The 27,084-nt window shown below is 46.4% G+C and overlaps 4 protein-coding genes across 14 annotated transcripts; 2 read left to right on the top strand and 2 right to left on the bottom strand.

The window, feature by feature from the left end:
• Positions 1–350: 350 nt before the first annotated feature.
• On the bottom strand, positions 351–8,610 carry nat16 (N-acetyltransferase 16). Of its 7 annotated transcripts, none has more exons than XM_049761778.2 (7): positions 7,891–8,609; positions 5,251–5,625; positions 4,765–4,896; positions 3,693–3,918; positions 3,227–3,451; positions 2,820–3,157; positions 351–2,744 (listed from the first exon to the last, which is right to left on the bottom strand). In XM_049761778.2, the coding sequence occupies exons 4-7, from the start codon at positions 3,909–3,911 to the stop codon at positions 2,516–2,518; spliced, it is 1,011 nt and encodes a 336-aa protein (XP_049617735.1). In that variant the 5' UTR covers positions 3,912–3,918; positions 4,765–4,896; positions 5,251–5,625; positions 7,891–8,609; the 3' UTR covers positions 351–2,515. The 7 variants fall into 7 exon arrangements, with proteins under 7 accessions (XP_049617735.1, XP_068508249.1, XP_049617731.1 ...); XM_068652148.1 differs by having other exon boundaries at positions 5,251–5,543; XM_049761774.1 differs by lacking the exon at positions 7,891–8,609 and having other exon boundaries at positions 5,251–5,320; positions 5,401–6,513.
• mtm1 (myotubularin 1) lies at positions 6,705–18,115 on the top strand. 2 transcript variants are annotated; one of them, XM_049761049.2, is made up of 17 exons: positions 6,705–6,834; positions 10,219–10,438; positions 11,341–11,415; positions 11,492–11,564; positions 11,629–11,723; positions 11,972–12,082; positions 12,166–12,267; positions 13,014–13,097; positions 13,156–13,305; positions 13,386–13,571; positions 13,640–13,822; positions 14,373–14,528; positions 14,607–14,654; positions 14,737–14,829; positions 15,377–15,490; positions 15,591–15,767; positions 15,881–18,115. In XM_049761049.2, the coding sequence occupies exons 3-17, from the start codon at positions 11,359–11,361 to the stop codon at positions 16,079–16,081; spliced, it is 1,830 nt and encodes a 609-aa protein (XP_049617006.1). In that variant the 5' UTR covers positions 6,705–6,834; positions 10,219–10,438; positions 11,341–11,358; the 3' UTR covers positions 16,082–18,115. The 2 variants fall into 2 exon arrangements, with proteins under 2 accessions (XP_049617006.1, XP_049616997.1); XM_049761040.2 differs by having other exon boundaries at positions 15,878–18,115.
• On the top strand, positions 18,085–24,261 carry mtmr1a (myotubularin related protein 1a). 3 transcript variants are annotated; one of them, XM_049760887.2, is made up of 19 exons: positions 18,085–18,227; positions 18,339–18,492; positions 19,080–19,170; positions 19,330–19,395; positions 19,702–19,783; positions 19,886–19,980; positions 20,250–20,357; positions 20,419–20,517; positions 20,587–20,670; positions 20,819–20,968; positions 21,325–21,513; positions 21,579–21,764; positions 21,835–21,993; positions 22,068–22,115; positions 22,261–22,353; positions 22,423–22,536; positions 22,600–22,643; positions 22,708–22,840; positions 23,087–24,261. In XM_049760887.2, exons 2-19 carry the CDS (start codon positions 18,404–18,406, stop codon positions 23,234–23,236), a joined length of 1,980 nt encoding a protein of 659 aa, XP_049616844.1. In that variant the 5' UTR covers positions 18,085–18,227; positions 18,339–18,403; the 3' UTR covers positions 23,237–24,261. The 3 variants fall into 3 exon arrangements, with proteins under 3 accessions (XP_049616844.1, XP_049616852.1, XP_049616860.1); XM_049760895.2 differs by lacking the exon at positions 19,330–19,395 and having other exon boundaries at positions 18,175–18,492; XM_049760903.2 differs by lacking the exons at positions 18,085–18,227; positions 18,339–18,492; positions 19,330–19,395 and adding an exon at positions 18,556–18,758.
• cd99l2 (CD99 molecule-like 2) lies at positions 23,888–26,892 on the bottom strand. Of its 2 annotated transcripts, XM_049761857.1 has the most exons (10): positions 26,725–26,892; positions 26,235–26,288; positions 25,615–25,635; positions 25,501–25,536; positions 25,307–25,393; positions 25,075–25,143; positions 24,940–24,993; positions 24,745–24,864; positions 24,609–24,674; positions 23,888–24,212 (listed from the first exon to the last, which is right to left on the bottom strand). In XM_049761857.1, exons 1-10 carry the CDS (start codon positions 26,795–26,797, stop codon positions 24,151–24,153), a joined length of 642 nt encoding a protein of 213 aa, XP_049617814.1. In that variant the 5' UTR covers positions 26,798–26,892; the 3' UTR covers positions 23,888–24,150. The 2 variants fall into 2 exon arrangements, with proteins under 2 accessions (XP_049617814.1, XP_049617823.1); XM_049761866.1 differs by lacking the exon at positions 25,307–25,393.
• Between the last annotated feature and the right edge of the window lie 192 nt (positions 26,893–27,084).

Below are 27,084 nucleotides of genomic sequence, written 5' to 3'. Positions count from 1 at the left end.
CCTCTACTCATGTGTGCCTAAGAAGACAATTGCTGACCTTAAATTAAGTACGCGTACACGGCTCAAGTACTTACCAGGTTGTGTTAGGGTCCTTGTGCCTTGTCTCCCGGACTTGGTCGCGATTTGCTTTTTGCACTTCAGGACACACCTCCCCTGCATTCCTTAGTGTGTGTGAGCACGTGAGTGTGTTTGTGTGTGTGTGTGTGTACAGCCCCACTCCACACACACACACACACACGCACGCACACACCATTACGTAACAAACATCAACACAGCCATTGAAGCTTAAACGAACAGCTTGTTCATAATGGCTAAAACCAAAACAAAGTTCAACTGTGCTTCACACCAAAAAGGATGAGACGGGGGTTTATTTCAAGACGGTGAACATGAAACCAAAATTCAAATATTACATGACTCTACCAAACTAAAGTGATGGGTGACTTGAGCAGCATTGAACGCCATGATGCTGGTGGCTATATCATCAGTTGAATGTAAATGCTGAAAGAAAACAGAGATTCTAGTCATCTTTACAAACACTTAAATGAGGAATGACGCTTTGCTCATGCACGCACCCCTTTCCAAAATTCACACTTTTTTTTTTTTTTTTAGCAAGGCATCATCCACATTATCACTAAAAAGACACGAGTAGTATACACAAGACGTAATTCTATGTTCACTATGTTATAAAGAGCGGCGGTAGTTTGCGTGACATTTCTTTTGCCTGTATGATCTCGTTAAAAATTTCCTTCCAAAAATAGACAGCATGTATCGCTTATGTATAATGTACGCGCGTCAGTCCTGACATAATCTGCCTCTCGTTTCTTTAGGATTGCTCTGCACTGCTGCTTGATGACAAGTTGTAGGTAAGGATCCTACTCCAACATTATTGCCACTGACCACAAAAGTGCATGACAATGCAATGGCTTGCTTAAAAATACACATACAGAGTCCAACTAATAGTCAGGGTGGACAATTATTAGCATGAGCAAAGTGCAGTTTGGACCTACGAAAAGGCTCAGTGTTTGAATGAAACCTTTCTGCCAGGTTTCATATTTGATTAGGATTGAGAAAATATTTGAGAGATGTATGGCACTTACAATCATGATCAATGATGATTTGAAAATATCAATATGCAGCACTATTCCTAAGAAATCACAACGTCTCAGCAGTAGTGAGATAGCATTAGCGCAAGCCTCGCGTGGTTATTGAGGAATGACCATGTCGGTGACCCCGGATTTCGTGTCTAGAACTTTGAGTAGGTTCTTTAGATGATTCGTGAACTTCTTTGGTTAAAACTAACTTTATGAAAGATGGAAGGAACAAAACTTCTGAACGTATTTGTATCTTCCGCCACAAATATCATTTTGAGCATTGCAATGAAAAGCTTGGAGTGGACTACAGAATTTCTGTATGCGTTTTGTCATTGACACTTTATGACCAGAGGTCAAGAATCAAAAGATAACCATGGAAAATATTTCTATTCTCATGACCACCGAGGTCCTGTGTCACAACCGTATGTCATATGATCGATTTGAAATACCAGGCTGAACCTTACAACGGAAAATTCTTTGCCGTTATTGTTGTCAGGGTGCTTTGGAAACGACCCTTATGAGGTATTAGTAACTCGAACGTCATTCACCATCTTAGCACACTTTTCAAGCATTTAGTTTGGCGCCAGAGTAGCCACCTTCAAACAAACAAAAACTTATTTGACACACATCTCAAAAAACTAGTGAATTAGTAACATACTTGTGTTACATCTATTTACAGTAAAGAGCAGTTAAGCAGCCGATAAGGAATGTCATTTTGATCTCAGTAGTTGGTGTCCCTACAAAAACACAGAACGCCAGCATGGTTTTGTTGCGTTCCCGTGCTGATGTCACCAGAAATGTCAAAGGGTGCAACAAAACTGGAATTCAACAGCCGAACCTTCAATCAAGCCGCCCAGCAGGGTCAACATGTTGCTGAGGCCCCACCAGGAGCTGGTGAATGTTGGTGACCAGCTGGAATCTTGCTGGTACCACCGACGACCCGCAGGGCAACCTCAACACGTTGGTCTCGCTGGGTGGCTTTGCCTCGCTTGGTTACGCAATTGGGCAAAGGTTCAGGAGCGCCGATCTAGACAACATTACCACGCTGGTCCATGCTGTTATTGTTTTAGCGGGGTGGGGTGGGGGGGAGGATTCTCTTGAAAGGGAATTTAAAGTGCCTTCAGACTTGTGCGCGTACTTGTAAGCCGCTTCCAGTGATTTGGAGATACCATCTGGGCCTCAATGCACGGCTGTGAGACTATAAGGTTGTGCTGGGATGTAGTATCTGGAATATGACAACAATCAATCAACCGCTCAATCATCCACTTGCTCTGGAAAAAAAAAAACAAAAAGACATCAAATACTGCTTATGGTAACACAAGGGGGGCGTAGACTTGTGGTGCTTTTCTAGTAGAGTTAGTCGGTTTGGTTTCCATCCCCTCCACACCACAATCTGTCCGTGTCCGTTCCCTCATCCTTCCCGACTACATGACGTCAGCCTCCACCACGCATTGCTCCGTGTATTCTTTCACCAGCTCCACGCTCAGGGCGTGGCGGCAAAAATCGGCCATGGGTTTCCACAGGGGCGGGTCCAGGAACATCTGGCACATGACGTGACCCTTCAAAGTGGCCGTGTGACGCTGCAGGTGGCTCAAGAACTGCTGGCGCACCAGATCCAGGTCTTTGCCGAACATGTCGATGTTCAGGTAGTACCTGGTGGGAAACAAAGCGGGAGTCAGTGGACTGAACCGTAATGTTGATAGGACGCCGCCTCGAAAAGCTGCATACCAGTCCTCTCCGATAGGGACCCTAAAGGGAAAGGTACACAGGCTCCCCACGCTCGGCTTTGACGCGTCATCCACCATCCAGTCAATATCCTTCTTCATCAAGATGGCCATGTTCCCGGGCACAGGCTTGAAAGGCTGCCAGTCTTGAATGATGGTGGCATTCGGGAGGACCCCCCGCATCAGGTCGCTCGTCAGAAAGAGCCGAAGGACGGCGCCCTGGTCCAAACGAATTGGAGGCGCATTTGGGAAGGATGCGGACGCCGGCTGGGTTTCCCCGTGGCCGAGGTCAGTGAGTCGGCGATTGAGTTCCTCGGCTCGGAAGCGCACCAGTAGGATGCCCTGCGGAGAGGAAAGCCGCGCTAGCATCCGAGCCGGACGGGACCTCGTGTGGATCGGCAGCCGCCGTACCTGCTTGGTTATGATGCGATACTTCTGGAAATCCTTGGGACCCAGCTGATCGTCGCGGGTCAGGCGGCTGACCTTTACTTCGGGGTATTTGGACTTGACCAGCTCAGAGCAAAAGCGCAGCAGAACCCCCGCCACGCCCTTGCCCCTTTCCTGGGGGGCCACGCGGAGGCCCTCTACTAGCATGGTCTCGCCTTCGTCGATCACGCATACCGACTCCAGGGCGATCTTTCAGGAACATGATAAAATCGTGAAAGGCTCTTGTCGTCAATGCTTTGGGTGGTTTAGAGCTCAGGGTCAGAACAAAAACAAACAAAAAAAGATGGAACTATCCTTCAAATCCAATCAAACGACAAAGTTGACTGACAAAGTAAATCAAATATTGTTTTCTCTGGCTATTTATAACTTTTGAGCACAGCTGACTCGTTTCACATGAGTTGGGGAAGGCCGCCCGGCGAGTATGACGTACCACTTTTCCCTGTTTGCGTGCCAGGATGACTGTGCGGTTGGTTTCCTGCAGCCAGCTGCTGTACCTGGTGGGCAGGTAGTCCAGGCCTCCGTAGATGTCCTGGCTCATGGCCATGATGTCGTCAAAGTCCTCCTCGGTGGCCACGGTGAACTGAAGGCCGGCCTGGGACAAGGACTCGGACAGCTGGGGCGCGCTCAGGCTGTTGTCAATCTTCATCATGAAACAACTGATGAGACAACAAGCGAAGGCAAAAAGCTTACGTTGGATCGATTTGGTCAGAGCCGCGACAACGCGTAACAACACCTGCTGCGTTCATTCTCTCCGAAATAAGGCGAGAAACCGAGGCGCTGACCGAAAAAGAGGCTCACAACAGTGCAAAGGAAAAGAAACAAAACAGACAAAAATAAACGCTAAAAGTCGTGTTTTTAATCAGGTTAAAAAAAGACATTGTGGTACATTTGAAAAGTAACAAGGGAGGACTGAGGATACAATCTCGGCAGTTTCACATCCAATTGTTAACGGCGATTTCATGTACGTGTTGTATGAGTATGACGACAGGCAGTGCCAACAAGAAGGCCTTGCATTCCACTTTTGTTCATGGCAACCAACACAATTAGATCAGCGGGCCAATGGGCCAAAAAGCTACACACGGATTTGTAAATCAACAGTGCCAACAGACTGACGGAGCTTTAGAGTGGGCCATTGTCCAAAGACAACGAACGGCAATAAATCACTCCGTTCCTCTCTTCGGGAAAGGACAAACTGGAGGGTCCAGTGAAGGCCTGAGAACACAGCGAGCGGAAGAAAGATGTTCAAGAAAAACACGTTAACGAGGGCTCCCACATCGCCGAGCGCCGTACAGTGTCCATTTTACACGCTAGGCTAACTGCTGGCAAAACGTGCTCCCTGTTTTCCCATTGACCGAAATTTACTCTATTTGCATTTGTCAGTTGATTGATGTTTTTTTTCCACTTTAAAGACCCAATCAGCTAGAACTGACTTTTGCGGTTTTTTTTTTATTTTTTATTATGCCTCGCCAAACCTCTGCAGCAAAACGTGAGAAGGAACACACCATGTTCAGGCTGGGATTATCCTGTCCGGAAGGTGCTTGAGAACACGGACACCAAAAAGGAGTCATGGCGGATCCTGCGCCCATCCAAAGGCTCCACGTTGTTGCTACTACTTGCACATACTGTAGCTAAACCTGGAACGAACCAGTGACACACACACAGTCACCGCAACAGGATTAGTTGGGGGAAAAAAAAAAAAATGTCCGCGTGTCGTAAACCATTTTAGACGTAACTCTAACGTATCGTTTTATACGTACATGCTCATGTCTTGGTAAATGGCCAAGCTCTTCTGTAGTTTGAGTCTTTACCGTTCGAGTTGGACGGTGACGCCTCATACACACACACGCGTACACACACACACACGCTCAACAACTAAAGAAGTCCCTCCACCAAATATTGAGGCTGACAGACACGTGAAACTCGAAGCAAGAGTGAACAAGCCGTGTTTGAGTCTAGAAGATGCCAATATCAGCCTTTTCTGCACGTACGGTCCAACATGTTGTCTACAGAACGCCGCCACAGAAGTCACCCGGGTCCAAAGTCTTGCGCCTCGTCCCTCTGCGAGGAAAAACCAAGCGTCATTCTCCACACACTTAGCACTTTTACGTGGCACGTGTCATGAGAGTGGATGACCTTACCTCCATGAGTAAAAGCTTCCTGGCTTTCCTGACGCAAAATGCCTTTGCCGACATTCTGGAGCTCGGACGATATGGATTCATGGCAATCCAGACTTCAAACATCTCGGTGGATTTGAAGAAAAGCCTTTTCCGCTTAACTTATTCTGATTTAATTGAAGCGATAAATTATTTTTGGGACTCCTCCGAATGTTTTCCTGGCCTGTTGAGGACAAAGCAGGCGGAACGCTGTGGGCGCAAATGTTTCCTGTTATCAAAGCAGGGTCAAAGTGGGGAGAGGATAGTACGGGGGGGGATGGGTAGTGGTGGGATTATCCCACTCCTCCTGCTGTTTGTATTGCTTTGCTGAGTGGAATAAATAAGACGTCAAAAAGAAAGGCCTCATGGTGTTGTATTTAAGGAATAAAATTTCAAGAAATGACACGCTGTCCGCTCTCCTGTGTCCAAACACGGTGGTCTCTTCTTTCTTGGCGTCCAGTCGCTATGAGCCGTTCAATCTAATCTTTGACGTTCTGAGCCAACTATGTCACCCAAAAGGGTCCCAGTGCCAATACACAACACAAACATTGTTTGGCTTTTCAGCACAAAGAGCCTGACAAGCCCTTTCCAATTGTTTTACAGCACAGGTGTCAAACTCAAGGCCCGGGGGCCAGATACGGCCCGTCACGTCATCTTATGTGGCCCCGCGAAGACACATTGTGTCGGTACTAAATTGAAAATTGAGTTGACCTTTTAAAAAAATAGAGATATTACTAGCAATTGTTTTCTTACCATTTAAGTTTTTAAAATATTTGAACAGTTTTTACTACTCTCTGGTTTCAAAACTCATCAGTTTGTTGTGTGGCCTACACAATATAAGGCGTTGGCAGTCATAATGGCCCTTCAAAGGAAACTAACGACAATGCGGCCCACGACAAAAATGTATTTGACACTCCTGTTTTGCAGCATTTTTTTTTAAATTTCAAAAAGACCTAAAATGACTTTAGGATAACCTCCATAAAACTAAAGATTTCTTTTGAGCAGCACAAACAATTGAAAGAGCTCAAATGGCGCACCAGGTCAGGTAATGAGCGGCTATCTCGTGCTAGCTGGTTTTCATTCACCAAATATCTTTTGCATAGGAACTGTGTGATGATAGCTGGAGGAAAGGTGTTCATGAAAGGGCGGCTTTGTGTTGTGTTTGTCCATTTTGCCTCTCCCTTCCATGATTAATACACTCTTTCAATCGCGAATACCAGACTGTCAGAAGGCATCAGCTCACATTGTCTCGCTCTGGCTCTCGCTCTCTGTCCTCCTTCATTTGACAGGGGAACGCTCGCCCCTTCGTTGAGGTCCCGCGCTTTGAAGGGAAAGTATCCTGTTCTCTTCACATCTTTCAAGTTGCCAATGACACTGTGCTAAGACTGCTGTCCTAAGGCCGCCCACGACGAAGTCAAGGTCTGTCCTCAAACTTTTCCAATAGAATTCCTCGCAAATGTTAACCACATGAACTCAAGAAAATTGCAGAAATGATTCTTGTGCTTTTGCTCATTGAGTAACGAATAGAAATGTATGCTGAATATTTTACTTTAAATTCAGTCCACAAAGCCAGTTTGATTTTTCAACATGAACTTTTGTAGGCATGTCTAAAATGAGTAGACGCACAAAAAAGTCTCATGCCCAGAAACGAACAAGAATCCATCGATTTGCTATTTTGAGCCGCTTTCTTTCATTTGTAGAGGGGTTCTTGAAAAAAAAAATGCTTGGTGGATAACAATAGCCAATCAGGACACGCTGCTTTAAAATTGGTTGCAAAAAAAGACGAAGTGATGGATACCACGTAGGCACTGCTTCACGTTGCGGCTCGTGACGTCACGACAAATGGCAAATGAGTTATGTGGGATGGAACGGGATGGCGGCTACGCTCATATAGGATTTAAGTGTGCAAAGAACACAACAGCAGAAATGCTGTTAAACTACACAACTACAATTAACTGCAGTTGATGCTTGAACATGCTGCCTGACACTAATGATTTTTTTCTTATCGACACTTGTGTTCCCTCCAAAACGTCAATGCAAGCCAAATGGCATCATCAGCATTTTTCCCTGCGCGATCTTGACTTGCTCCCATCCCTATGGCAATAAGAAACATGCAAATAACGAGGCCATGCATCCTGAAGCAGGATTCAAAGTGACATAGGCGATTTTCCATGAGCACTTTTAAATGTTGATTGCACACGTTGACCGTATCGGCAGCATCCTCGGCATAAAATAGCGGAGCGTCTCCACTTACAACCCCAGTCGAATATGTCGTCAAAGCGTCGAAATATGTTACCTTCGCGTGGGGGTGGATATGGGGGGATTCCAGAGCATCGGACGCTATGTACGACGATGGAGCTGTGCACAAATCCGGCCGACTGTTTCACAAATGGGACACGGCGGGCCTAATCGGACGTTCGACGGACTACGCTCCCACCCCCCATCCCTGAGATAAACCTTAACGCGGGCTCTTACCGAAGGATGAGGGCTCGGTGCCGCGTCGAGTCGAGCCGTACGTCCTTGGATGGTGGAGGTCGCGGATGGTGGAGGCTGCTTCCGCTGATGAAGAGACGACGAGCGACGTCCTCCGCGGTTGATCGTGGCACTGTAGCCCCGCCCCTACCAGTTGTCCGCGTCGAACCAACGAGAGGAGCCAACTGGACTCACTGGAGCGGGCCAGTATCCACCCTGCGTGCACACTCCTCTTCCTCGGAGACTGCACGTGAGCGGAATTCCAAGGAGCGAACCAGCAAACTCCTCATCCTGCATCCATCAAATGAGACATTTTCATCTCGTATTGAGCCCAAGCATGAATTCAACATTTGAAATGCCTCACGATGCACTCACCAACAAAAATAGCCCAAAAACTGGAATAATGCTAATGGAAACGTAAATAATCATTTTAAGACAAGTGAAATGAAATTTTCTGCGGCAATGTTGGCCGGATAAATAAAATCCACGCAACAACAGCAGCATGCATGGGTCCATTACCCCCACCAGCTACCCAATTAAAGAGAAAGATGGTCTTGCAACACAATAGCTCCTACCACCCCAAAACCTTCCATCGTCATGGATGCAAACAAATTTGAAAACTGTTTTTGTCGACGCCGTCGGAAATTCGGAACGCTTGAAAATGTCCTTGTCAATTCCAAGCCGTTTACACGCTCCACGTCTCAAGCGCGTGTGCGCAGCAGCAGCACGCTTATGACAATGTATTGTCAAGAAATTCCCACCATTATGTTCAATCGGGCTACTTTTGAACCGTGGGGACGATTTCTTATTTTGCTTTTATGACGTTCAACAGTTGATTGACAGTTCTGTTATTTGAATTGCTTTAATTATGTGTTTTAATTGCTTATGCGATGGATGATCACTTTTATGATTTTCACTTGCGACTTGTTCTTTTCGTTCTTAATGTTCTGACTTGTTTTAATAGGAACAGACAAAATAATTTGTTTGGTTTTGGGATAGTTCAGACTTTGCTCATCTTACTCTTTTAATGGTGGGCAGACATTAGTGTAATTTTATTCCTCGGAAGATGGCCATTTTCTTTTGTTGTATCGTGGCATTTTAGTGATCTTTTCTTCATCTTTCATGATGTCTACTTAGTACATCATCTCATACGACGGTTTGACTTGTGTGATTAGCGACTAGGTTTCAGTGTACTTTACAATCTTAATATTTTGATCGCTTTTGGCCTCCAAGCTTCAACCAATCACAGGCCTTTGCAACAACAACAAAAAAACTTTGTTGTTGTGCAGTTCATTAAATTAAATGAAAAGTGTGAGAACGGAAGGAAAACCAAAAGACAAAGGATGCGACTGCATTGTGCCGAATAGCAAGGTGAAGTAAGTTGGAAAAATAATTTATTAGCAATATTGAGGGAATATTGTGACTAAATATGCAACTGCTTTTTCAAGGCCGCAATGATGGAAGCAGCAGAACGAATTGTAAAGTCTACAAAAGCATTTTGTCCATCACAACGCTTTTGGAGGGGACTGTAATTTTCTGAACGTTAGCGCCACCTACTGTGCTGGAGTGTTACTCAGTGACCGTACGACGCGCATCCTGCAAATTTGCTGGTGCCAGACTGCAATTATGCATGGGCTGTGATTATATGTTTTACTATCACCATTTACCAGTGGATGGCAGACATAGCTGAGTTGCACTTATACTATGCCTGGCAAAGCAGACCCTCCTGTCTGGCATACTTTCTAGAACAGGTTGCCAAGTGCCCGAACCGTCGGTTCTTCCAAGCCTGCCCATTTTGTTTGCAACAAAAAACAAAAACTGAGGAGGATATTTGCAAGTGTTGTGAGAGAGGCACCTGACTTGAGACCTCCACTGTGAGGTCGATCAGGTGGAGTCTCCACTGTGGGAAATTTCCTATCTTATAACGCTTTTTGATAAGATAGTTAAATTGTAAATGGTTTGAGTTTGTGACGAATCCTATCCCCTAGTCATTTATCAGCTTGTTTTTAGGCGTTTTATGCAGCCCTGCTCCAAAAATCCCATGTCTTCCACTTCTTTGGCTTGGAAATTATAACTTGATGATACTGACTTGATGTTGAAACTGAGATTCCAAAATGGAGCCAAACTAAGGACTTTATTCAATAACATCTCATAGCCACTTATTATTGTTTACTAAGGACACTTTTTACCAAATAACAAAATATTTCACATTTCCGATCATCCCATAGAAGTACACTTTAAAGGTATGAATGGGTGTTATCCATCTGGTGAATGTTTTTCAATGAAGAGAATTGTTTTAAGAAAATGTTTCTTTTGTTGTTGTTTTGAAAGCTGTTAAGGACGACATATGTCGCTCCCACATCCGGAAGTAGAGGAGGAAATGAAGAGGAAGACCCTCGGAACTCAGTTTCCCAGCATGCTTCGGGAGCGTGCATTTGACAAGCAGCCAATGGGCGCCATGACAGGCCGGCACATGACGTCGGTGGGCTGAAGAAAGTTCCTGGCGGCGAACAGCTCGACGTTCCCCCCACGGGAGAATCGCGCTTTGCGGGTAAGTTCACTCGTTTGGCTGCGATGCGTGTTCCCGACTGCATCTCGAGGGTCGTCAGAAAGGTTTTGGCCGACGGTCGAGTCTGAGTTTGTCCGAGAAGGTTCGAGCGTTTTACCGAGAACGAGCTTTGCTGGGCGCCCGGGCCTCGGCTATTTCCTGGTAAAGTGCTCCTAAGCTGTGCCTGCTGGAAGGAACAAGTTGAAAAAGTTGACTACGGGCCTTACATAAAAACTCTCTCGCCTTCCTGGCAGTTGTCGTGACCGAAGTCAACAAGGCATTCTTTCAGCCGTCCCCGTCCCGATGTGAGAGCTTGTCCTCAAGCACGTTTAGCCATCGAGCTCTCAATGCACCACGGGCCGCCCAGTTGTGTGCACTTTTTTTTGTTTTGGTTTTTAGCAATACAATGACCATACAGCTGCCTTTGCCTTCTAACTCAATTTGCATTCTCTTTAGTCTGAGTTTGCCCAAATGTCAGACTAAGTACATACATGCACTGTAAATAAATAATAGCACATGCGCAGTTGGGTTTGCCAGCCTTTGCAGTTGTGCTTTGCAGTGAACCGAGACAAGTCCTTTATCAGAAAGTGAACAAATGCGTCTTTCCACCACACATATTGTCTATGCAATCAAGATCAAGGCCGTTGCAGGCAATGGCTGTTGCACTTGCACTGTTGAGTCTCCGCCAAGGTTAATGTCGGTTCCTAAAAAAAAAAAAGAAATCAAAAAGCAGACATATCAAAGTGTCAAAGCCTTCATGTGGAGACGAAGCTGAAGAACATGCACAATATGTCCCTTAGTGCCACTGTTTCCCAACTAGTGATGCAATGAAAAAATATCTTCCTGGAACAAGACAGGTTGGCAGACATTCCCTGATGCTTTCTGCTTCTCCTTGTGTCCTTCAGCCTGTGAAAAAGTCAACGATGGCCTCACCGGTGTCCGTCTACAACTCCAGCGTCTTGGACGCACACATCTCCAGCGTGAGTCAGAGACACTTTTTGTGAACATCAGTGGAAGGGGAGGAATAAGAAATAAAACCTGAATTTATCCCCATAGACCTCCCGAGAGTCTCTGAAGATGGAGTTGTTGGCCGACGTCACTCTGCTGCCTGGAGAAGAGAGAATCATAGGTGAGGGGAGACTGGCGCTCTTCATTGATCGACAATTCCTCTGACCTCCTCTTTCCCTGTGCAGACAAGGACATCATCTACGTGTGTCCGTTCAGCGGCGCCGTCAAAGGCAAAGTGTTGATTACAAACTACCGACTCTACTTCAAGAGCTCAGATGCGGTAAGTTCACATTGTCGCTGTATTTCAGGCAGCTCAGTTTTATTTACAAAGCGCTATGTCGCATAATGTCACCATGTGGACAGAAAAAAAATTGCGCAGTTTTAACATTTAGAGGCCAAGCGTCCCTGCTTCAATCTGTTTGTCACTTTCAGTTGAAGTTTACTGGAAAAAAAATAGAATGCGAGCTCAAAGCTTGGTATTTGGCCTCATGATTGGAACAATGAGTTGACTTTTTTTTTCCTCTCCAGGATGTAGCAGTCACACTGGATGTTCCTCTGGGCACCATCAGCCGCGTGGAGAAAATGGGCGGGGCGTCAAGTCGGGGAGAAAACTCGTACGGCCTGGACATTACCTGCAAGGTCCTTGTCACTCAGCTGTTATCTTGACGTTTAGATCCAAGTGAGTTTTCTCACTCTCCTTGATTTGCTCTTTGTTATGTCAGGACATGCGAAACTTGAGGTTTGCCCTGAAGCAGGAGGGCCACAGCCGGCGAGACATCTTCGAGCTGCTCTTCAGACACGCCTTCCCCGTCTCAAACGGCCTGGTAAGAACACCATGTCCCAAATCTGACCTGCTGCAAGTTTATCATCTTGCCGTATTGTATGCCAATAGAAAATTCGACACGGCCCAAATCAAACGTTTACAATATAAGGTCAAATGGACCTCGCTGGGTTTTTTTTTTTTTTTTTTTTTTTTTTAAATCAAATTGTTTCAAATCAAATATTCATGAAAATGTTTCCCTTTTTTGTATTAAAATTGTAAACAATTTTGAAAGATACATGATAGCACACTTATTTTAATTTTTTGTAACTATAAAGTACTAATTTGAGTGTTTCGCTGGCGTTAAAATTGTAAAACTAAGTCTTTAAACGTCATTAAAATTTGACAATTATTTTGTATTTGAAATTATAAATGTGAGTTAAGAGCCCAATTTTTTGATGTAAGAAAGGTTAGTGAAAACGTCTCACAGAACACAGAGATAAACAGATAGACAATACTAACATCAACAACAGAATATTAATAAATCATTAAATAGAACACTTTTATATTTATATTGTTCTAGAATGTCTGTTTTAATATAAAACATAAGTGGTTACACATAATATTGAAGTGAGCGTAAGGTGCTTTGGCAGCGTTAACACTGAACTGAGATTATGTTTGTTTTTCTTTAAATACGTGAACCTGCTGAACAGATGTTGGACTTGCAATGTATCCTTTTTTTTTTGTTTTTGTTTTTTTCTTTCCCCCCCATGTGACGTCCCTCTTGATTATTTTGTCCCCTTTGTCCAGCCTCTGTTCGCTTATGTGACTCAGGAGAAGTATGAAGAGAATGGCTGGAGCGTTTACAGGCCTGTTGAGGAGCTCAGGCGACAGGTAAGACTGGAGAGTCGAAAAAAAAAAATGGATGTGTGACAGTGTACATGTGTTTCAGGGTTTACCGAACAGCAAGTGGCGTATTACTTTTATCAACAAGAACTACGAGCTGTGCGACACGTACCCGACCGTGCTGGCCGTGCCCTTTAAGTGTAAAGAGGAAGACCTGAGGAGAGTGGCTACCTTCAGGTCCAGAGGCCGCATCCCCGTAAGACTTCACATGGTTGGGTTGGGTTGGGCTGGCGGGCAACTCCTGGCGCTAAGCGCTTGATGTTAACTCCGCCGCAGGTCCTGTCCTGGATCCACCGTGAGAACCAGGCGGTGATTGCGCGCTGCAGCCAGCCACTGGTGGGCATGTCGGGGAAAAGGAACAAGGACGACGAGCGGTACCTGGACCTGATCAGGGACGCCAACGACACCGCCAAGCTCACCATTTATGACGCACGTCCCAACGTCAACGCTGTGGCCAACAAGGTCGCTCGACTTCCCCTGAACATTTTTGGTCTCCGTCCCGCCGTGACTCCTGGCTTCTCCTTTCGCAGGCCACAGGCGGCGGCTACGAGGGCGACGAGTACCACAACGCCGAGCTGGTCTTCCTGGACATCCACAACATCCACGTCATGCGGGAGTCCCTGAAGAAGCTCAAAGACATTGTCTACCCCACAGTGGAGGAATCCCACTGGCTGTCCAGTCTGGAGTCCACACACTGGCTTGAACACATCAAGGTCAGCCAGTTTTCACATCTTCGTTCTGAGCAATGGCCAATCAATCACTTAAGTGCTTTATTTGTTGTTTGATGCCATTCTTAGGTTTGCTGAGTTATTAGCATTGTTACTCCGTCTTCTGTTAATTATTCCTCAACATCCCTCCTTTTCAGAAATCTTTAATATGCGCCCATGACTGATCACTGCAAGCATTTAGCCACACTAGCTAGCCAGCCAGCGCATTACAATTATATTACAGCGCTGCTCTGGCTAAAGTGGCACAAAATTTGCCTCAGCCTCTTACTTCACTCATGAGGTGACTGATGTAGCGTTGCACACACTTGAAAATGATTGGAATCTGTTTTCTTATTCGTTGCGACTATAGTAAGGGGTAAAATACCAATTTTGACTCCCAAACTATTTATTTCAAGCCTTGCGTACTCATGTGGACAACATAAAGTAATTGACAGTAGCACAACAAAGCTAACGTTAGCCTATACCAAACTGGCAGCCAGCCCTTTCACACCAGAAGGTCTGTGTAAAATGTAAACGTGTGTGTGTGTGTGTATAGCTTGTGTTGTCAGGAGCCATCCAAGTGGCAGATAAAGTGTCCAGCGGTAACTCTGTGGTGGTCCACTGCAGTGACGGTTGGGACAGAACGGCTCAGCTGACATCTCTGGCCATGCTCATGCTGGACAGCCACTACCGCACGCTCAAAGGACTGCAGGTCAGTAGGTGCGCCGTGTCCCGGCCGCACCATTACCGCCCAGCAGTGATGAAGCAGGTCTCGCATCCGTCTCTGCAGGTTCTCATTGAGAAGGAGTGGGTCAGCTTCGGACACAAGTTTGCATCAGTAAGGAACCCGTCTGTCCCAAGCGCCGCTGTGGAGGTTCACTTGGCTCTACAAAAACATATTGGTCTTTGTCTGTGTGCAGAGGATAGGTCACGGTGACAAGAATCATGCCGACCAAGACAGGTCGCCCATCTTTGTTCAGTTCATGGACTGCATATGGCAGATGACCAAGCAGGTATGAGAGTCACCTCTCTCACTTTTGACACACTGTCGTTTTGTAGTTGTATGCTGTCTGGTACCACTAAAGGTGTGTCATGTGACTAATGGAAAGAAAACGGGGACTGCCTAAAAGCATCATTTTTGTCAATACAATGACAAAGAACCCAAGAGTGGATATTCAACAAAACTAAAGTCTGCTCTTCAAGTCAACTCTACGACCTGTTTTTTGTTAACAAGGCTGGCCTCAAGAATATTTTTTTTTTTTTTTTTTTTTGGGAACGGCACGGCACACAACTGAAACAACACCTTTGTTTTGATTTGGAGAAGTAGTTTTTAATGCAAACAAAAACATTTGGGTATATTATTGTTTTTTTTCCGGGAATCCCCCCAGAATTTTCCTCAGTTTGCCGTAGGCAACATCTAGTAAATGCTTATCTGCATTTTCTGAAGAATTTCTAGGGTTTGTAATAAAAAAATAAATAATAATAAATGGTTTTGCGGCGCCCCTGCGATATCCTTGCCCTGACACTCTCAAGTAATGTTGATGCTGCCCGTTCTTGCAGTTCCCCACGGCCTTTGAATTCAACGAGCGTCTCCTGCTGACCATCCTGGACCACCTTTACAGCTGCCGCTTTGGGACCTTCCTCTACAACTGCGAGAGTGCGCGAGAACAGAATGTGAGCACGGCGGAGGGGGCTGCGCGTGTAACAGCAGAGTCCGCTGGAGCAGCGTTACCTGGAAAGCGGCTAACCGAGCGTGCGCGTGTTTAATTGGCAGGCCCTGCGGCAGAAGACTGTGTCGCTGTGGTCGTTGATCAACAGTAAGACGGACGTTTACTTGAACCCTTTCTACACGCCTGAGTCGGGGAGAGTCCTCTACCCGGTAGCCAGCATGCGCCACCTAGAGCTCTGGGTCACTTACTACATACGCTGGAACCCCCGCATCCAGCAGCAGGTGGGAAACTCATGCCAGACAATAGCAGCACTGTGTGCACCTTTGGGTCAACGTGTTTATGGTCCTCTGTCTGCATGCATGATTGTATGGTCACGCGTGTACGGAAACAGCAGAGTCCGGTGGAGCAGCGTTACCTGGAGCTGTTGGCGCTTCGTGACGAGTACATCAAGAAACTGGAGGAGCTGCAGCTTTCCGACTCGCCAGCGTCCCCTTCGGCGCGGCTGGCCAATAGCGGCTCCAGCGCCAACACCTCGTCTTCGTCCGCGTCGTCGCCAGCGCAGCAGCAGTACACACACCTACACACGCCCTTCTGAGGGTTGACCTCTGATGCGCGCACCCACTCTTCAATGCTAGTGTGACCGTGCAGTGCTAACAGAGAACGCTAATAGGACTTTTCATTTTTTATTTAGCAGGTGGTTACGTATGCAATATGGCACCGTGCAGCCTTGTCAACACACACACAGACACACACAAGCCTTAATGATGTCTGCTAACTATCATTCCAAGGGCTTGAACACACACAGGTCATGAAGCCACTGTGCTGACTGAAGACGCACTAAAGACAAACGCACGCACGCACACACCATTCATTTCAAGTGGAGATGAGCACACAGAGTTGAGGTCCTGCGAGGGGAAAAATGGGGTCACGAAAAGATTGGAATCCCCCTCGTCTGTTCAGTCGCCGGTTCCTCTCCCGGCTCGGCTCTTAAGAGAGCGGACAAGTCGGACGACGCATTGTCGTGTCAGATGCGGACGTTTCCCCGCTCGCGCCAGAGATGGTATTGTTAACGTTCAGAGTTGCGCGTATTCTCCGAGTGACGCTCTTCCTTATGTCTTCGCAGCTATTCCGATTTGCATTTGGTCCATCGGGAGAAATGTCCGTGACGTAAAGTCCTGCTGTCCTTTGATGCAATAACGGTCTTTTCCGGAGCCAAAAAGCAAATCGGCGACACCCCCGCCGAGCTCGTCAGATGCTCGAGCGTCGTCCAAATGTGTGCCTTGATTCCCCCCGCGTTTCACATGACTGCGCTTTGGTTTCCAGTCAACTTGACAGGGTACGATTTTCGTGGGCCCGTCAAATCACAATGTCCCAAAAGTGCTCTAAAACAGTGGTCCTGTGGCCCGTTGCTGACCAATTAATACAATATGTGCTTTTTGTGTTCTGGGATCCGCGAGTGGGTCTTATCACGACCACATTCATTTTTAAATTTCCTGTTTTAAAGCATCTGCACTGAAAACTAAGATAACTAGACAGATGAGTATTTTATTACATTTAGAACCGCATAGAAAGATGAGCAAAGTCAAATATTTTGAATCAACATTACAACTGTAGAACGGCATTGAAAAAAAAAAAAAAGACTGCTCAGGAATAATGAATACGCCTTAAAATATAAAACTATTTTTAAATTGGTCAGCATGCTTCTTGCGTGATTGCTGCGACGCCACTCAAATATTCATGCTTTCCACATCAATTTGGTGGCACTTGTTAAAATCATTCACTGGGAATAATACAATCGATGGGGATGAACTTAATTGGTCAGTATTTCTTAAGCTACATGTTTAGCTGCCCCTTTAGTCATTGTTTACTCCCATTATTTTCTGTTGAGAGCGGAACCCGTACCGGGCCCGCTGGCCAGTTCCAAAATGTTCAGCGTGGAAAAAAAAAAATCGAAGTTGCGTCACCAGATTACATGCCGCTAAACGATCGCCAGAGGTCGAAGTGGCCACAAGTACAAATATCTTCATTCTACATTTTGGTTACTGATAATCCCGATTTTTTTGACTGTAAGCGACGTTCCAGTTTTCACGTTAGTGTTAAGCGTCAATCTGTCCCGGTATTTCTTGTGTGCCGTCATTCACTCTTCTCGTCAACTTGCTCTTAGTCGGAGAGAGTTCTTTTGAAAGTTGACGAACAGCCATGCTCATTTCCCGGCATCCGTCCTGAAAAGCTCGCAAACAGGGTAATGCAGCCGATCGAGAGGCTTTCCTTGAGCTTTGCGGACATTCACTTGAGATGAAATCTATTTTTCTTGTCTTTTCTATAAACACTAGGATCAGGATGTGATTACCTCAGTCCAAAGCTATTTTGCGCTCTCATGTAAAACAATCAATTATCGAGAGTCAAATGTTTTTATTTTAATGGGGAAATGAAGGGAATGGTTGCCGGGTTTTTTTCTTGTGGGAAGCGCTCGTATACTACTCGACTTAACTTGACGTGTCTTTTTGTGGTTTGGTTCCTTTGCTGCTCTTTGTTTTTCACAAAAGGGAAGAAGCAAACAAGACCGCCATCAAACCTCCACAACTGCTTGGTTCTGTAAATATTATTGATTAAATTAATTTAAGATTGACGTGTGACGTCTGTCTGTCACGTGGCCTGTGAGTGGGATGCTGCGTTCCGGGTTGGTCGAGACAAAGCATCGTCGCCTTCGTGCATCTTCATTGCCAGCATCTTTTCTTCAGGTTGGACGTTGCGTCGGTCCCGGTGTTTTCTTTTCTTGTGCATCCGGCTGATTGTGTGCTTTTCTTCGTTGAGCTTGGCTTGGACCTGATCCAACGTATTTGAAGAAACAGAACCGAGCCCCGCCCCCTGGTCCAAAACCTACGCCTGCGAACCAGTGTCCATCTCACAGTCAGGGATGGCAGACGAAGCCGGAATTGGGGAGGACCCAACTGGATCTTGGACTTCGACCGTCATCAGCAGCGAAAGTGGACCCGATCCAGACAAGTGATTACGTTTCACTTCCTTCCGCTTCAATCGCTTCTTTTTCTTTCAAATGTGGTTTTAGTTTACTTTTAAACCTTCTTGGCACATCCTTGTACACTTTGGGTTCATTTTATCTGAGATAGGCCTGAAGACAATTAGAAGGACTTGGCCTTGCTGTTGATCAAGCTTGTAAACCGACCACACAAATGTTTACCATGTTAGCATCGTCCACTGGCGCATGCGCGCGTTAGTTGAGCGCACGAGTGATGCTGCCTTCACGTCCTCAGGTGAATATTGCATTGTTAAACGTTCTCTAGTTGGTTAATTTGTGGCCTCCATTGTGATGTGGCATACACAATTGCAAAATCTCCATTTATACTTGTTGTCGTGTTTAAAAACACCGTTATTTAGTTTTAAAAAGCAGACGCTAGCAGTCAGTCGAGGATAAAACATTGTAGCCTCCTGCACTCGTAATTTCCCAATTGGAAAATATCATCTTTCCCATACAACGTGAAGGCAGCATGAGTCACAAAGACTCGTATTTTAATGTAAACTTTTCTGAGTGCGTGTCACAGAAATCAACATTTAATGTTTGTGTGTATGTTTAGTCCATCGGGTGGTCACGTGGAGTGGTGTAAACAGTTGATTGCAGCAACTTTGTCCAGTCATATCTCAGCCGCCTGTGACGTCATTACCAAGGTAGAACGCAATATGGATGTTTGTTGTGGTTGAGCGCGATTGCGTACACGCTTCGTTTGCAGCATTGCTACGTGTGCGACCCCCTTCTTTCTTTGCTGTGTCCTTCTCCATTTCTCCATTTCTCTCTCTCGCGGACCCTTTTGGGCGCACGCACGGCAGGACTCTACGGATGAGAGTCTCCGTTGCCACGGTGACGAAGACGCCGAGCATTCCCCCATCGCTTTGGCAAGTGTCGGCTTCTCTTTTTTCTGGCCTTTCTCCTCGTTTTGCTTTCAATTTCTCTTATATGTGGCTTCACAAACTGTTGGGGTCCAGTGTCTTTCTTCCAAGCACCCCACGATCCCAAACAATTGATTTTATTATTATTATTATTATAGTTTATAGTATAAAATGCCTGAAAATGCTGAGCTTTTATCGTTAGTCTATGTTAGGTTGAAGAAATGAAATGAAAAATGCATGCTGATGTCTTTGAGAAGCGCTGTGGCGTTAAGGAGTCCCACCGCTCGACTGTATGTGTCCGTGTGCACACAGAAACCTCCAGCACAGAGGCTGAAAATGAGTGACAAGGCAACTGCAGTTCCTCTCCTGCCAGGGGAAAGCATCCAGACCACCAGTGAGCTTCAAATGCTTGTCCTGTGACACTTTTGCTCTTCAAATGTCTCTTTTTTTTTTTTTTTTTTAATACCCCCTCCCCTCTTTTCCTCCATGTTTGCAGTTGAGGACGTGATGTATATTTGTCCCTATAGTGGCCTTTTCAACGGAACTCTGACCATCACTGACTACAAGCTCTACTTCAGCAGCACAGAAAGGGTAGCGCACAACTCTGTATCTTGTCAAGACAAGTTACTCCGCAACTACACTTTGTCAGTTATGTTTATGATCAGCTTTCCAATTCCTTTTTGTAGGAAGTCAATTAAGGGCAACACGTACATTCCTCATTTTGTTTTTTTGACACACTTTGCCATTCATGTTCATGTCGTTTTACAGCATTTCAGTTTGAGAGTGTTTTCAGCAATCCCAGGTTTTGCGGTAAATACGGTACTCTGATTTCAACTGTGGAATGATATATTTGGATTCAGGAAAGTCCATTTGTTCTGGCTGTCAACCTGGGCGTCATCAGCCGCCTGGAGACTGTGGGCATCCCCAACCGAGGTGACAACACCGAAGGACTGGAGCTGGTCTGCAAGGTAAAGAATGCCGTTCACGCAGGCCCAGCCTATCCCTAATCTCTTGGACCTATCTGCCCAGGACCTGAGGAGCCTGAAGTTCACCTACGAGACAGGGAGGGGCCACGCAAACATAGCGAAGATGCTGGCCTCGCGAGCTTTCCCGCTTTCCCACCAGCTGGTCAGTTAAAAGTTGTCATGTTAAAACAGTTTGGCAATCGATGTCATTATCTCCCTTGTGCACGCGCAGACCTTATTCGCCTTCCGCTACGAGCAGCGCTTCCCCTCTGATGGCTGGAAGGTATACGAGCCACTGGCCGAATTGCGGCGGCAGGTAGGAACCCGCTTCAATGTGAGATAAACTTCTACATATGTGCAAAGAGTAACATAGAGAAGGAAAAGCCAGTAAAATAAAAAGAAAGGTTACAGCTCACGCTAACTAGCCAAAGAGGCCTATTCTAACATCACCTTGCAACGCTCAGGGTCTCCCCAACGAGAGCTGGACCATCAACCGACTGAACGCGTCCTACCAGCTGTGCGACACGTACCCCGCCACCCTGGTGGTCCCCGCCAACGTCTCGGACGAGGACATCAAGCGAGTGGCGGCATTCCGGGCCAAGCGCCGCATTCCGGTGGGCTTTAGGGCATCACTCATTACACCACAACACATCCTTTATATAAGTCAATATTGGTCCAAAATACATTTCAAGTTGTTCATTGCAATTCTTACCTGAAGCTGAGCATCAAAATGAAACTGAGAATTAAATGCTAACGTACCATGAAGGGAAATGTCGTAGGCTCAAGGGCTAACCATTAGCATTTCTCATCTCTGTTTATTATTGCATATGCAGAGAATCGTCATCCTTTGTGAAGAAGGACTAAAATATGTGCTGTCCTGATGAACTGAGAGAGGAGATTTCTAAAAAAATATCAAATAAATTGTTATTGATCCCAATGATTGCCCAGTCACACGTGTTTTTCTCGTCAGGTGCTGTCGTGGCTCCACCCCGAGTCGCAGGCGGCGCTGGTGCGCTGCGGCCAGCCGCTGGTGGGCCCGGCCGACCGCCGCTGCAAAGAGGACGAGCGCCTCCTCCAGACCATCATGGACGCCAACGCGCACTCCCACAAGCTCAGCATCTTCGACGCCCGACAATTCAGCGTCGCCCGTAGCAACAAAGTGCGTCAACCGCCACGCCATCCGACACGGGAGGCACATCGCTGAAACTCGGCTTGTTCTCGCAGGCGAAGGACGGCGGCTACGAGAGCGAGAGCGTGTACGCTAACGCGGAGCTCAACTTCCTGGAGATCCCCAACATTCACGTGATGCGCGAGGCCCTCAGGAAGTTGAAGGATGTGCTGTATCCTGACATCCAACAAGAGCGCTGGCACTCCAACCTTGATCACACACATTGGCTCCACTACATTCAGGTATGGTCGTTGCCTAACTCTGTTTTTTTTTTTTTTTTTTTTTATTCCTCCAATCTGTGCATTCCTTTAGCTGCTTCTGTGTGGAGCGTCCCAAATGGCATCCAAGCTGGAGCGTGCAAAGACATCAGTGGTGGTCCACTGCAGCGACGGCTGGGACAGGACGTCTCAGCTGACGTCTCTGACGATGCTCATGCTAGACAGCTACTACCGCACGCTCCGAGGATTCCAGGTCCGTCTCTCGGTCCGGAGGCGGCACACGCACACTTTGTCCTCAGTCTCCTCTTTCTTCTCTTCTTCTTGTAGGTTCTGGTGGAGAAGGAGTGGATCAGCTTTGGACACAAGTTTGCTGCCGTAAGAACGCCAGGCCTGACCACAGTTAAACCCCTAAATTGGAATTAGGAATTAATTTGTCTTTTATTTGCACACAGATGTTCTGCAAGTATTTTTATTAATTTTTTTAAATGACTGAAATGGTTTTGCATCTTTGGTTCCTCAGCGCGTGGGCCACGGCGACGACGACCACGGCAACTCTGAGCGTTCGCCGCTCTTTGTTCAGTTTGTGGACTGCGTGTGGCAGATGAGCCGGCAGGTGCGTAGCCGGCCAGGACAAAACTCTCCAGGGCCTTTCCTCCGTGACCCCCGTGACCTTTTCTTCCAGTTTCCTGCAGCCTTTGAGTTCAACGAGCTTTTCCTGATTACGCTGCTGGACCACCTGTACAGCTGCCTCTTCGGAACTTTCCTGTGCAACAGCGAGCAGGAGCGCGCGACCCAGGTGAGCACGGACGAACCTGCGGCCCGATGACGGCGCTTCGCTAACTCCTCTCGTCCTCTGTAGGAGCTCCAGAACCAAACGGCGTCTCTGTGGTCCTACATCAACAGGTAAGAGGACAGGTTGACGACATCGCGGTCCAGTCTGACCTGTGTTTGCCTGTGTCGCACTCAGCCAGCCCGAGGACTTCAGCAACCCTCTGTATGTCCACGAGCGCCACAGCGTGCTCTATCCACTAGCGTCCTGCATGCATCTGGAGCTGTGGACGACGTACTACGCACGATGGAACCCTCGCATGAGACCGCAGGTGGGCATCTCCTCTCTCGAATGACAGCACGTATCTCAAAAGCACACAAGTCAAGGTGCTCGTATCTCAAGGCGACCATGGACTTGAACTCGGTTGATCCTGAAATGTGCTTCATTCATTGAGAATCTTGACGGAACACAAAAAAAGCAAAACTTGTCTGTTTGGCTATATGGGTGTGCAAAATGACTTCAGGTGTTGTAAATTGTGTTTGTGCAATGTGGAGAATTGATCTGCTTGGCTTTGCAGGTGGCTCAGCATCAAATGCTGAACAATCTGCTGCTGTTGCGGGTTCAACTTGAGCAGAGGGTAGAGGAGCTGCGCAGGGAGGTCCAGGCCAACTCTCCAGCGGCGTCGCCCGAACGCGCCGCCGCGATGGCTGCGGTCACCCCAGTCTGACGGACACACGCTGGTTGGTGCCCATTGACACGACAAGTTCCACAACATAAGCGCTCCCCAAGAGTGGCCCTTACCTTTTTGTCAGATTACATGTGCATCAAAATACGTTGAAGTCACGTTGACCCCTCCCACGCACTAAGCTTGAAAATGGGTGATCGATCGGGAGCCGACTGTGGTGTAAATATCTCAGGGCCTTGCCAATGCAAGCAAGACTTATTTGTTTCCATGTATTGGTATGAACTTTTAGATTTTTTTTTTTTTTTGGTGTGTGCTTGTGCTGCCTTTAAGGCCAGGACAAAAAAAACAAAACAAAAATAACTCCCAGTCTCATTCTCTGTTTTTTTTTTTTTTTTTTTATTTAGCTTTTGCATCCCGGTCGCACGTAAACAGCTTCATAGATGCACTCATTCACGTTAAACATTCCGCTGTCAGTCTTGAAACACATTTTTCTAAATGTTGGTTAATATTATTGTTGTTGCTATTGTGATCTTCATTGTCTTCATTGTAGGAGGTTAGTATGATGGAATAATTATATAGGTCGTCGTCGTGGAAAGAACACAGCAAACGTGAGCACGAAGCATTGCGGTTGCCAACAAGACAATCAGAGCGGAGCGCACGTTTCTCCAGTTTGAGAGTCAGTCAAAAAAAATGTCCAAGTAAGCTCCCTTTACTACCAAGTAACTACCAACAATGTTCGCTACACTGTTGCCGACAAAAGGAATCAATCAATGGATGAAAGAAAAAGTCACATTTTCCAGGATGCTCGAAAGCTTCATGTCAGTCAACTCAACTGATTGTGTATACAATTTACCATTTCTCATTAAATTAAACCAAAATGTGCATTGTGACGCTCGTGTGTGTGTGTGGCGTGTGCACGCCGATCACCGTTTCAATGCTTCTGCGTTTGCGTGTCGTCACACCACGTTGCGGCCATGTCCAGGTTCAGCGCTGGCATGGTCCAGGAGAGTTTGCTGCACTGCAGCACAACAAACAAAAAGTAATCAACTCAAGTCCACTCGTATCAATACAGCCGTGCTTTGAGATACGAGTTGGATTTGTTTTGTGACCAAACTCCTATCTCAAACCTTTTCCCAGACATCATTCACGAGAATTCAAACAAATGAAACCGTTTTTGCTGTGCCCATCTTGCCCTCACGGGGGCAGTAGATGGCAGCCGGACAGGGCTGGGCTTACTTTGTGTAGAGAAATTACCTAGGGGGTGAAGTAAAACCTCTCAGCATAGAGAATCTACGTCAGTATAGAGAAATTACGTAGGGGCTACGTAAAATCTCTCTCCATAACGGCAAAATAAGATGTACATCTGACCTACAGACAAGATTTTTTTTTTTTTTTTAACCAGGCTGTTGTTTACCTTGTGGTTCTGTCGCCAGCACTGAATCCGGAGCGTCAGCTTTCACCATCTCCGCGTTCAGGCTCTCTGTCATCGCCACACAAGGCGTGGGGTGAGTGGACAGACGGTTGGAGAAATGCGTGTGCGTGCATCTTACGTTGGATGCCGAAGCACAACTTCTTCTTCTGATATGAGATGTAGCTGCTGATGGCACCCACCAGCGCCATGCCCACCGCGCTCACGATTCCCGCGATGGTGCCGACCTCCGCTGTGGTCCCTACACGCACAAGCATCCGCTCAACTTCTCACACTCCTCGGTCAAACGCATCCGAGTCATCTGCAGTAGACTTACCGATGTTGTCATCGTGTTGGTTGACGTGATCGCGTTCGCCGCTTGGTCGTCCACCTGAATACACACAAAACCAAATGCGTCAACACCACTTTGGCAAACGATTCGTCTTGACGGGCAAGCGGCGGTGGTCGTCACCTTTGCCTTTGTCAGGTTTGTAGCTGTTGTCGTTGCTGACGTCTATCAGGTCGTTGTCGGAAAATCCGCCTGTACTCACAAGCACGGCAGGTGAGAGGTCAGAGATGTAAAAGCAGGATGCTTCATGCATGTGCGTACCATTGAATGCAGCCAATAATTAACTGAATCGGGAATAAGTGCAGGAGGGAAACACAGGAATGCTACTATTAACCCCTAACCCTGGATGACCCACCTGCGGGCCGACCCCCCTTGCCCTTATTGGTGGTGGTGATGTCGTTGTTGGGATCCAAGGCGTCGGCCAGGTCAAATTCGCCCGCGGCTGCCGGTGTTCAAAATGAGGGACGGGTGGAAACGTGGCAAAGGGAAAAGCCAAAAGAAAGAAAATGGCGAGCCGTGTGGCCGCATGCTGGATGAAACGTCACTTACCTGGTTTGCCTTTGGGCTTGACCGGAGCCTTGGTACCTGTAGGGGGCGGTGTGACACATGGATAGCATGTATTATTATTGGATTATTTGGAATAGGATGATGCATGTATTTTACCTGGCAAAGGCGTTGGTGTGGCTGTGATAAAAAAAAAAAAAAAAACATGAGGTCAGAAGTATCATATTTGATAGGAGTTTTCAAATTTGCTATTTGGTCAATGCCTGGAAATGGAAGACATCCTCTCCTTTGGGCTGTAGCGTTCTCAGACTTTTGAGGGCTCTACTTATGATAGTACAGATGCATGTTGCTGCAGTACCAGGAAAAAAGTATAATATTAACACAGTATAACATTAAAATTGGAAGACTTTGACTCCTCCTTTGTATTAGCAATGTTATTAAACTGCTCTTCAGTAATACTACTGTAAAATAATCAGTAAGTATTTAAAACGATCGACACCGGGTAACACCTGTCACCTGAACTGGAAGCAATTGCTTTGTTTTCATTTGTGAAATTTAAACGTAATGTAAAAACATTGGACTGATTTTTTCCTGGAGTGCGAGTAATACACCCTTGTACCTTTGATGCATTTTCAAATTGGCCACAATTTCATCTTAAAGGTGCAATATGGTCAACTTTTTGGGTAGCAAATTCCCAGTTGTAAAGCCACACTGTTGATTATTTGTTGTGGTCAACTTTGGGCATGTTGTCCCCACTTGGTGTGCCTATGAAGACTTACTTTGCGCGTTGGCGGCGTCCAGCGCGTCATCCAATTTGAATTCCTGAGGCCGCACTGCAGCAACAAACACAAAAATACACAATAAATTCCAAATTTGCCTTCCAGAACACACTGGCATTCTGCTGCACACAAAAGGACGACAAAGGGACTTTTGTGCGCCTTCTTGCAGCCCACAGGAAGCTCAACGTGAGTCAATGTATTTTTCATTCTCCTTCTATTGACCATTATTGTTATCGTTATTATAATTACGGCTATTGTAAGTGCATTTTCACTTGCGTTCAGGAAACCAATCACCTTAAAAAAACAAAAAGGATGGTTATTGCTGTGGGTATGACAATGGACAAGAGAACGATGAACGATGCGCTCATAATCAATGGACCGGACCGTTATTCTTTGTTATGGGCCTGGGCTGCGACACAAAATAGACAGCACGCATGCGCACGACAATGGGTGCCTCTTGTTTTTGGTTCTTATTAATGTTGTTGATTACCTTGCATCACGAGCATCATCATCATCATCATCGCCAGCGGAAGCAACGACGGACTTTCATGAGCAGGCGCCATGACGAACAGAACCGAACCGTCCACGAGCAGTCCACGAGCCGTCGGATGTGTTAAGTAGGAGTTTTTAAGGGGCGTGTTCAAGCCCCCACCCTGTGGCATCCGGTATGTCCTTACAAAATAAAATAATATGTGGCGTCAGTTCCGGAGAAAACAGGGGAGCTGTTATTTTTCGGTTATGTTGCTACAAACAGCCCATAAGTAAATCTGACGAATTTAGTCATAAAAATTTGTAAATAACTTTTTGCATAACGATAATGGACAACTCGTTTTTAAATGACTCACACTTG

Source organism: Syngnathus scovelli, chromosome 1 (genome assembly GCF_024217435.2).
Source record: "Syngnathus scovelli strain Florida chromosome 1, RoL_Ssco_1.2, whole genome shotgun sequence".
Lineage (NCBI taxonomy): Eukaryota > Metazoa > Chordata > Actinopteri > Syngnathiformes > Syngnathidae > Syngnathus > Syngnathus scovelli.
This window is presented reverse-complemented; position numbering and strand designations above follow the sequence as displayed.

Coding starts and splice junctions, on each gene's coding strand:
- nat16 (XM_049761779.2), bottom strand. CDS start 3,911: ATGATGAAGATTGACAACAGCCTGAGCGCGCCCCAGCTGTCCGAGTCC. Junction 3,158..3,226: donor ATCGCATCATAACCAAGCAG/GTACGGCGGCTG, acceptor TCCTCTCCGCAG/GGCATCCTACTGGTGCGCTT. Junction 2,745..2,819: donor GTCCCTATCGGAGAGGACTG/GTATGCAGCTTT, acceptor GTTTCCCACCAG/GTACTACCTGAACATCGACA.
- mtm1 (XM_049761040.2), top strand. CDS start 11,359: ATGGCCTCACCGGTGTCCGTCTACAACTCCAGCGTCTTGGACGCACAC. Junction 12,083..12,165: donor GCCTGGACATTACCTGCAAG/GTCCTTGTCACT, acceptor TTGTTATGTCAG/GACATGCGAAACTTGAGGTT. Junction 12,268..13,013: donor TCCCCGTCTCAAACGGCCTG/GTAAGAACACCA, acceptor CCCTTTGTCCAG/CCTCTGTTCGCTTATGTGAC.
- mtmr1a (XM_049760887.2), top strand. CDS start 18,404: ATGGCAGACGAAGCCGGAATTGGGGAGGACCCAACTGGATCTTGGACT. Junction 20,671..20,818: donor TGGCCGAATTGCGGCGGCAG/GTAGGAACCCGC, acceptor TGCAACGCTCAG/GGTCTCCCCAACGAGAGCTG. Junction 22,644..22,707: donor CTGTGGTCCTACATCAACAG/GTAAGAGGACAG, acceptor TGTCGCACTCAG/CCAGCCCGAGGACTTCAGCA.
- cd99l2 (XM_049761857.1), bottom strand. CDS start 26,797: ATGGCGCCTGCTCATGAAAGTCCGTCGTTGCTTCCGCTGGCGATGATG. Junction 25,636..26,234: donor GGACGCCGCCAACGCGCAAA/GTAAGTCTTCAT, acceptor TTTTTATCACAG/CCACACCAACGCCTTTGCCA. Junction 25,144..25,306: donor CAAGGGGGGTCGGCCCGCAG/GTGGGTCATCCA, acceptor TTGTGAGTACAG/GCGGATTTTCCGACAACGAC.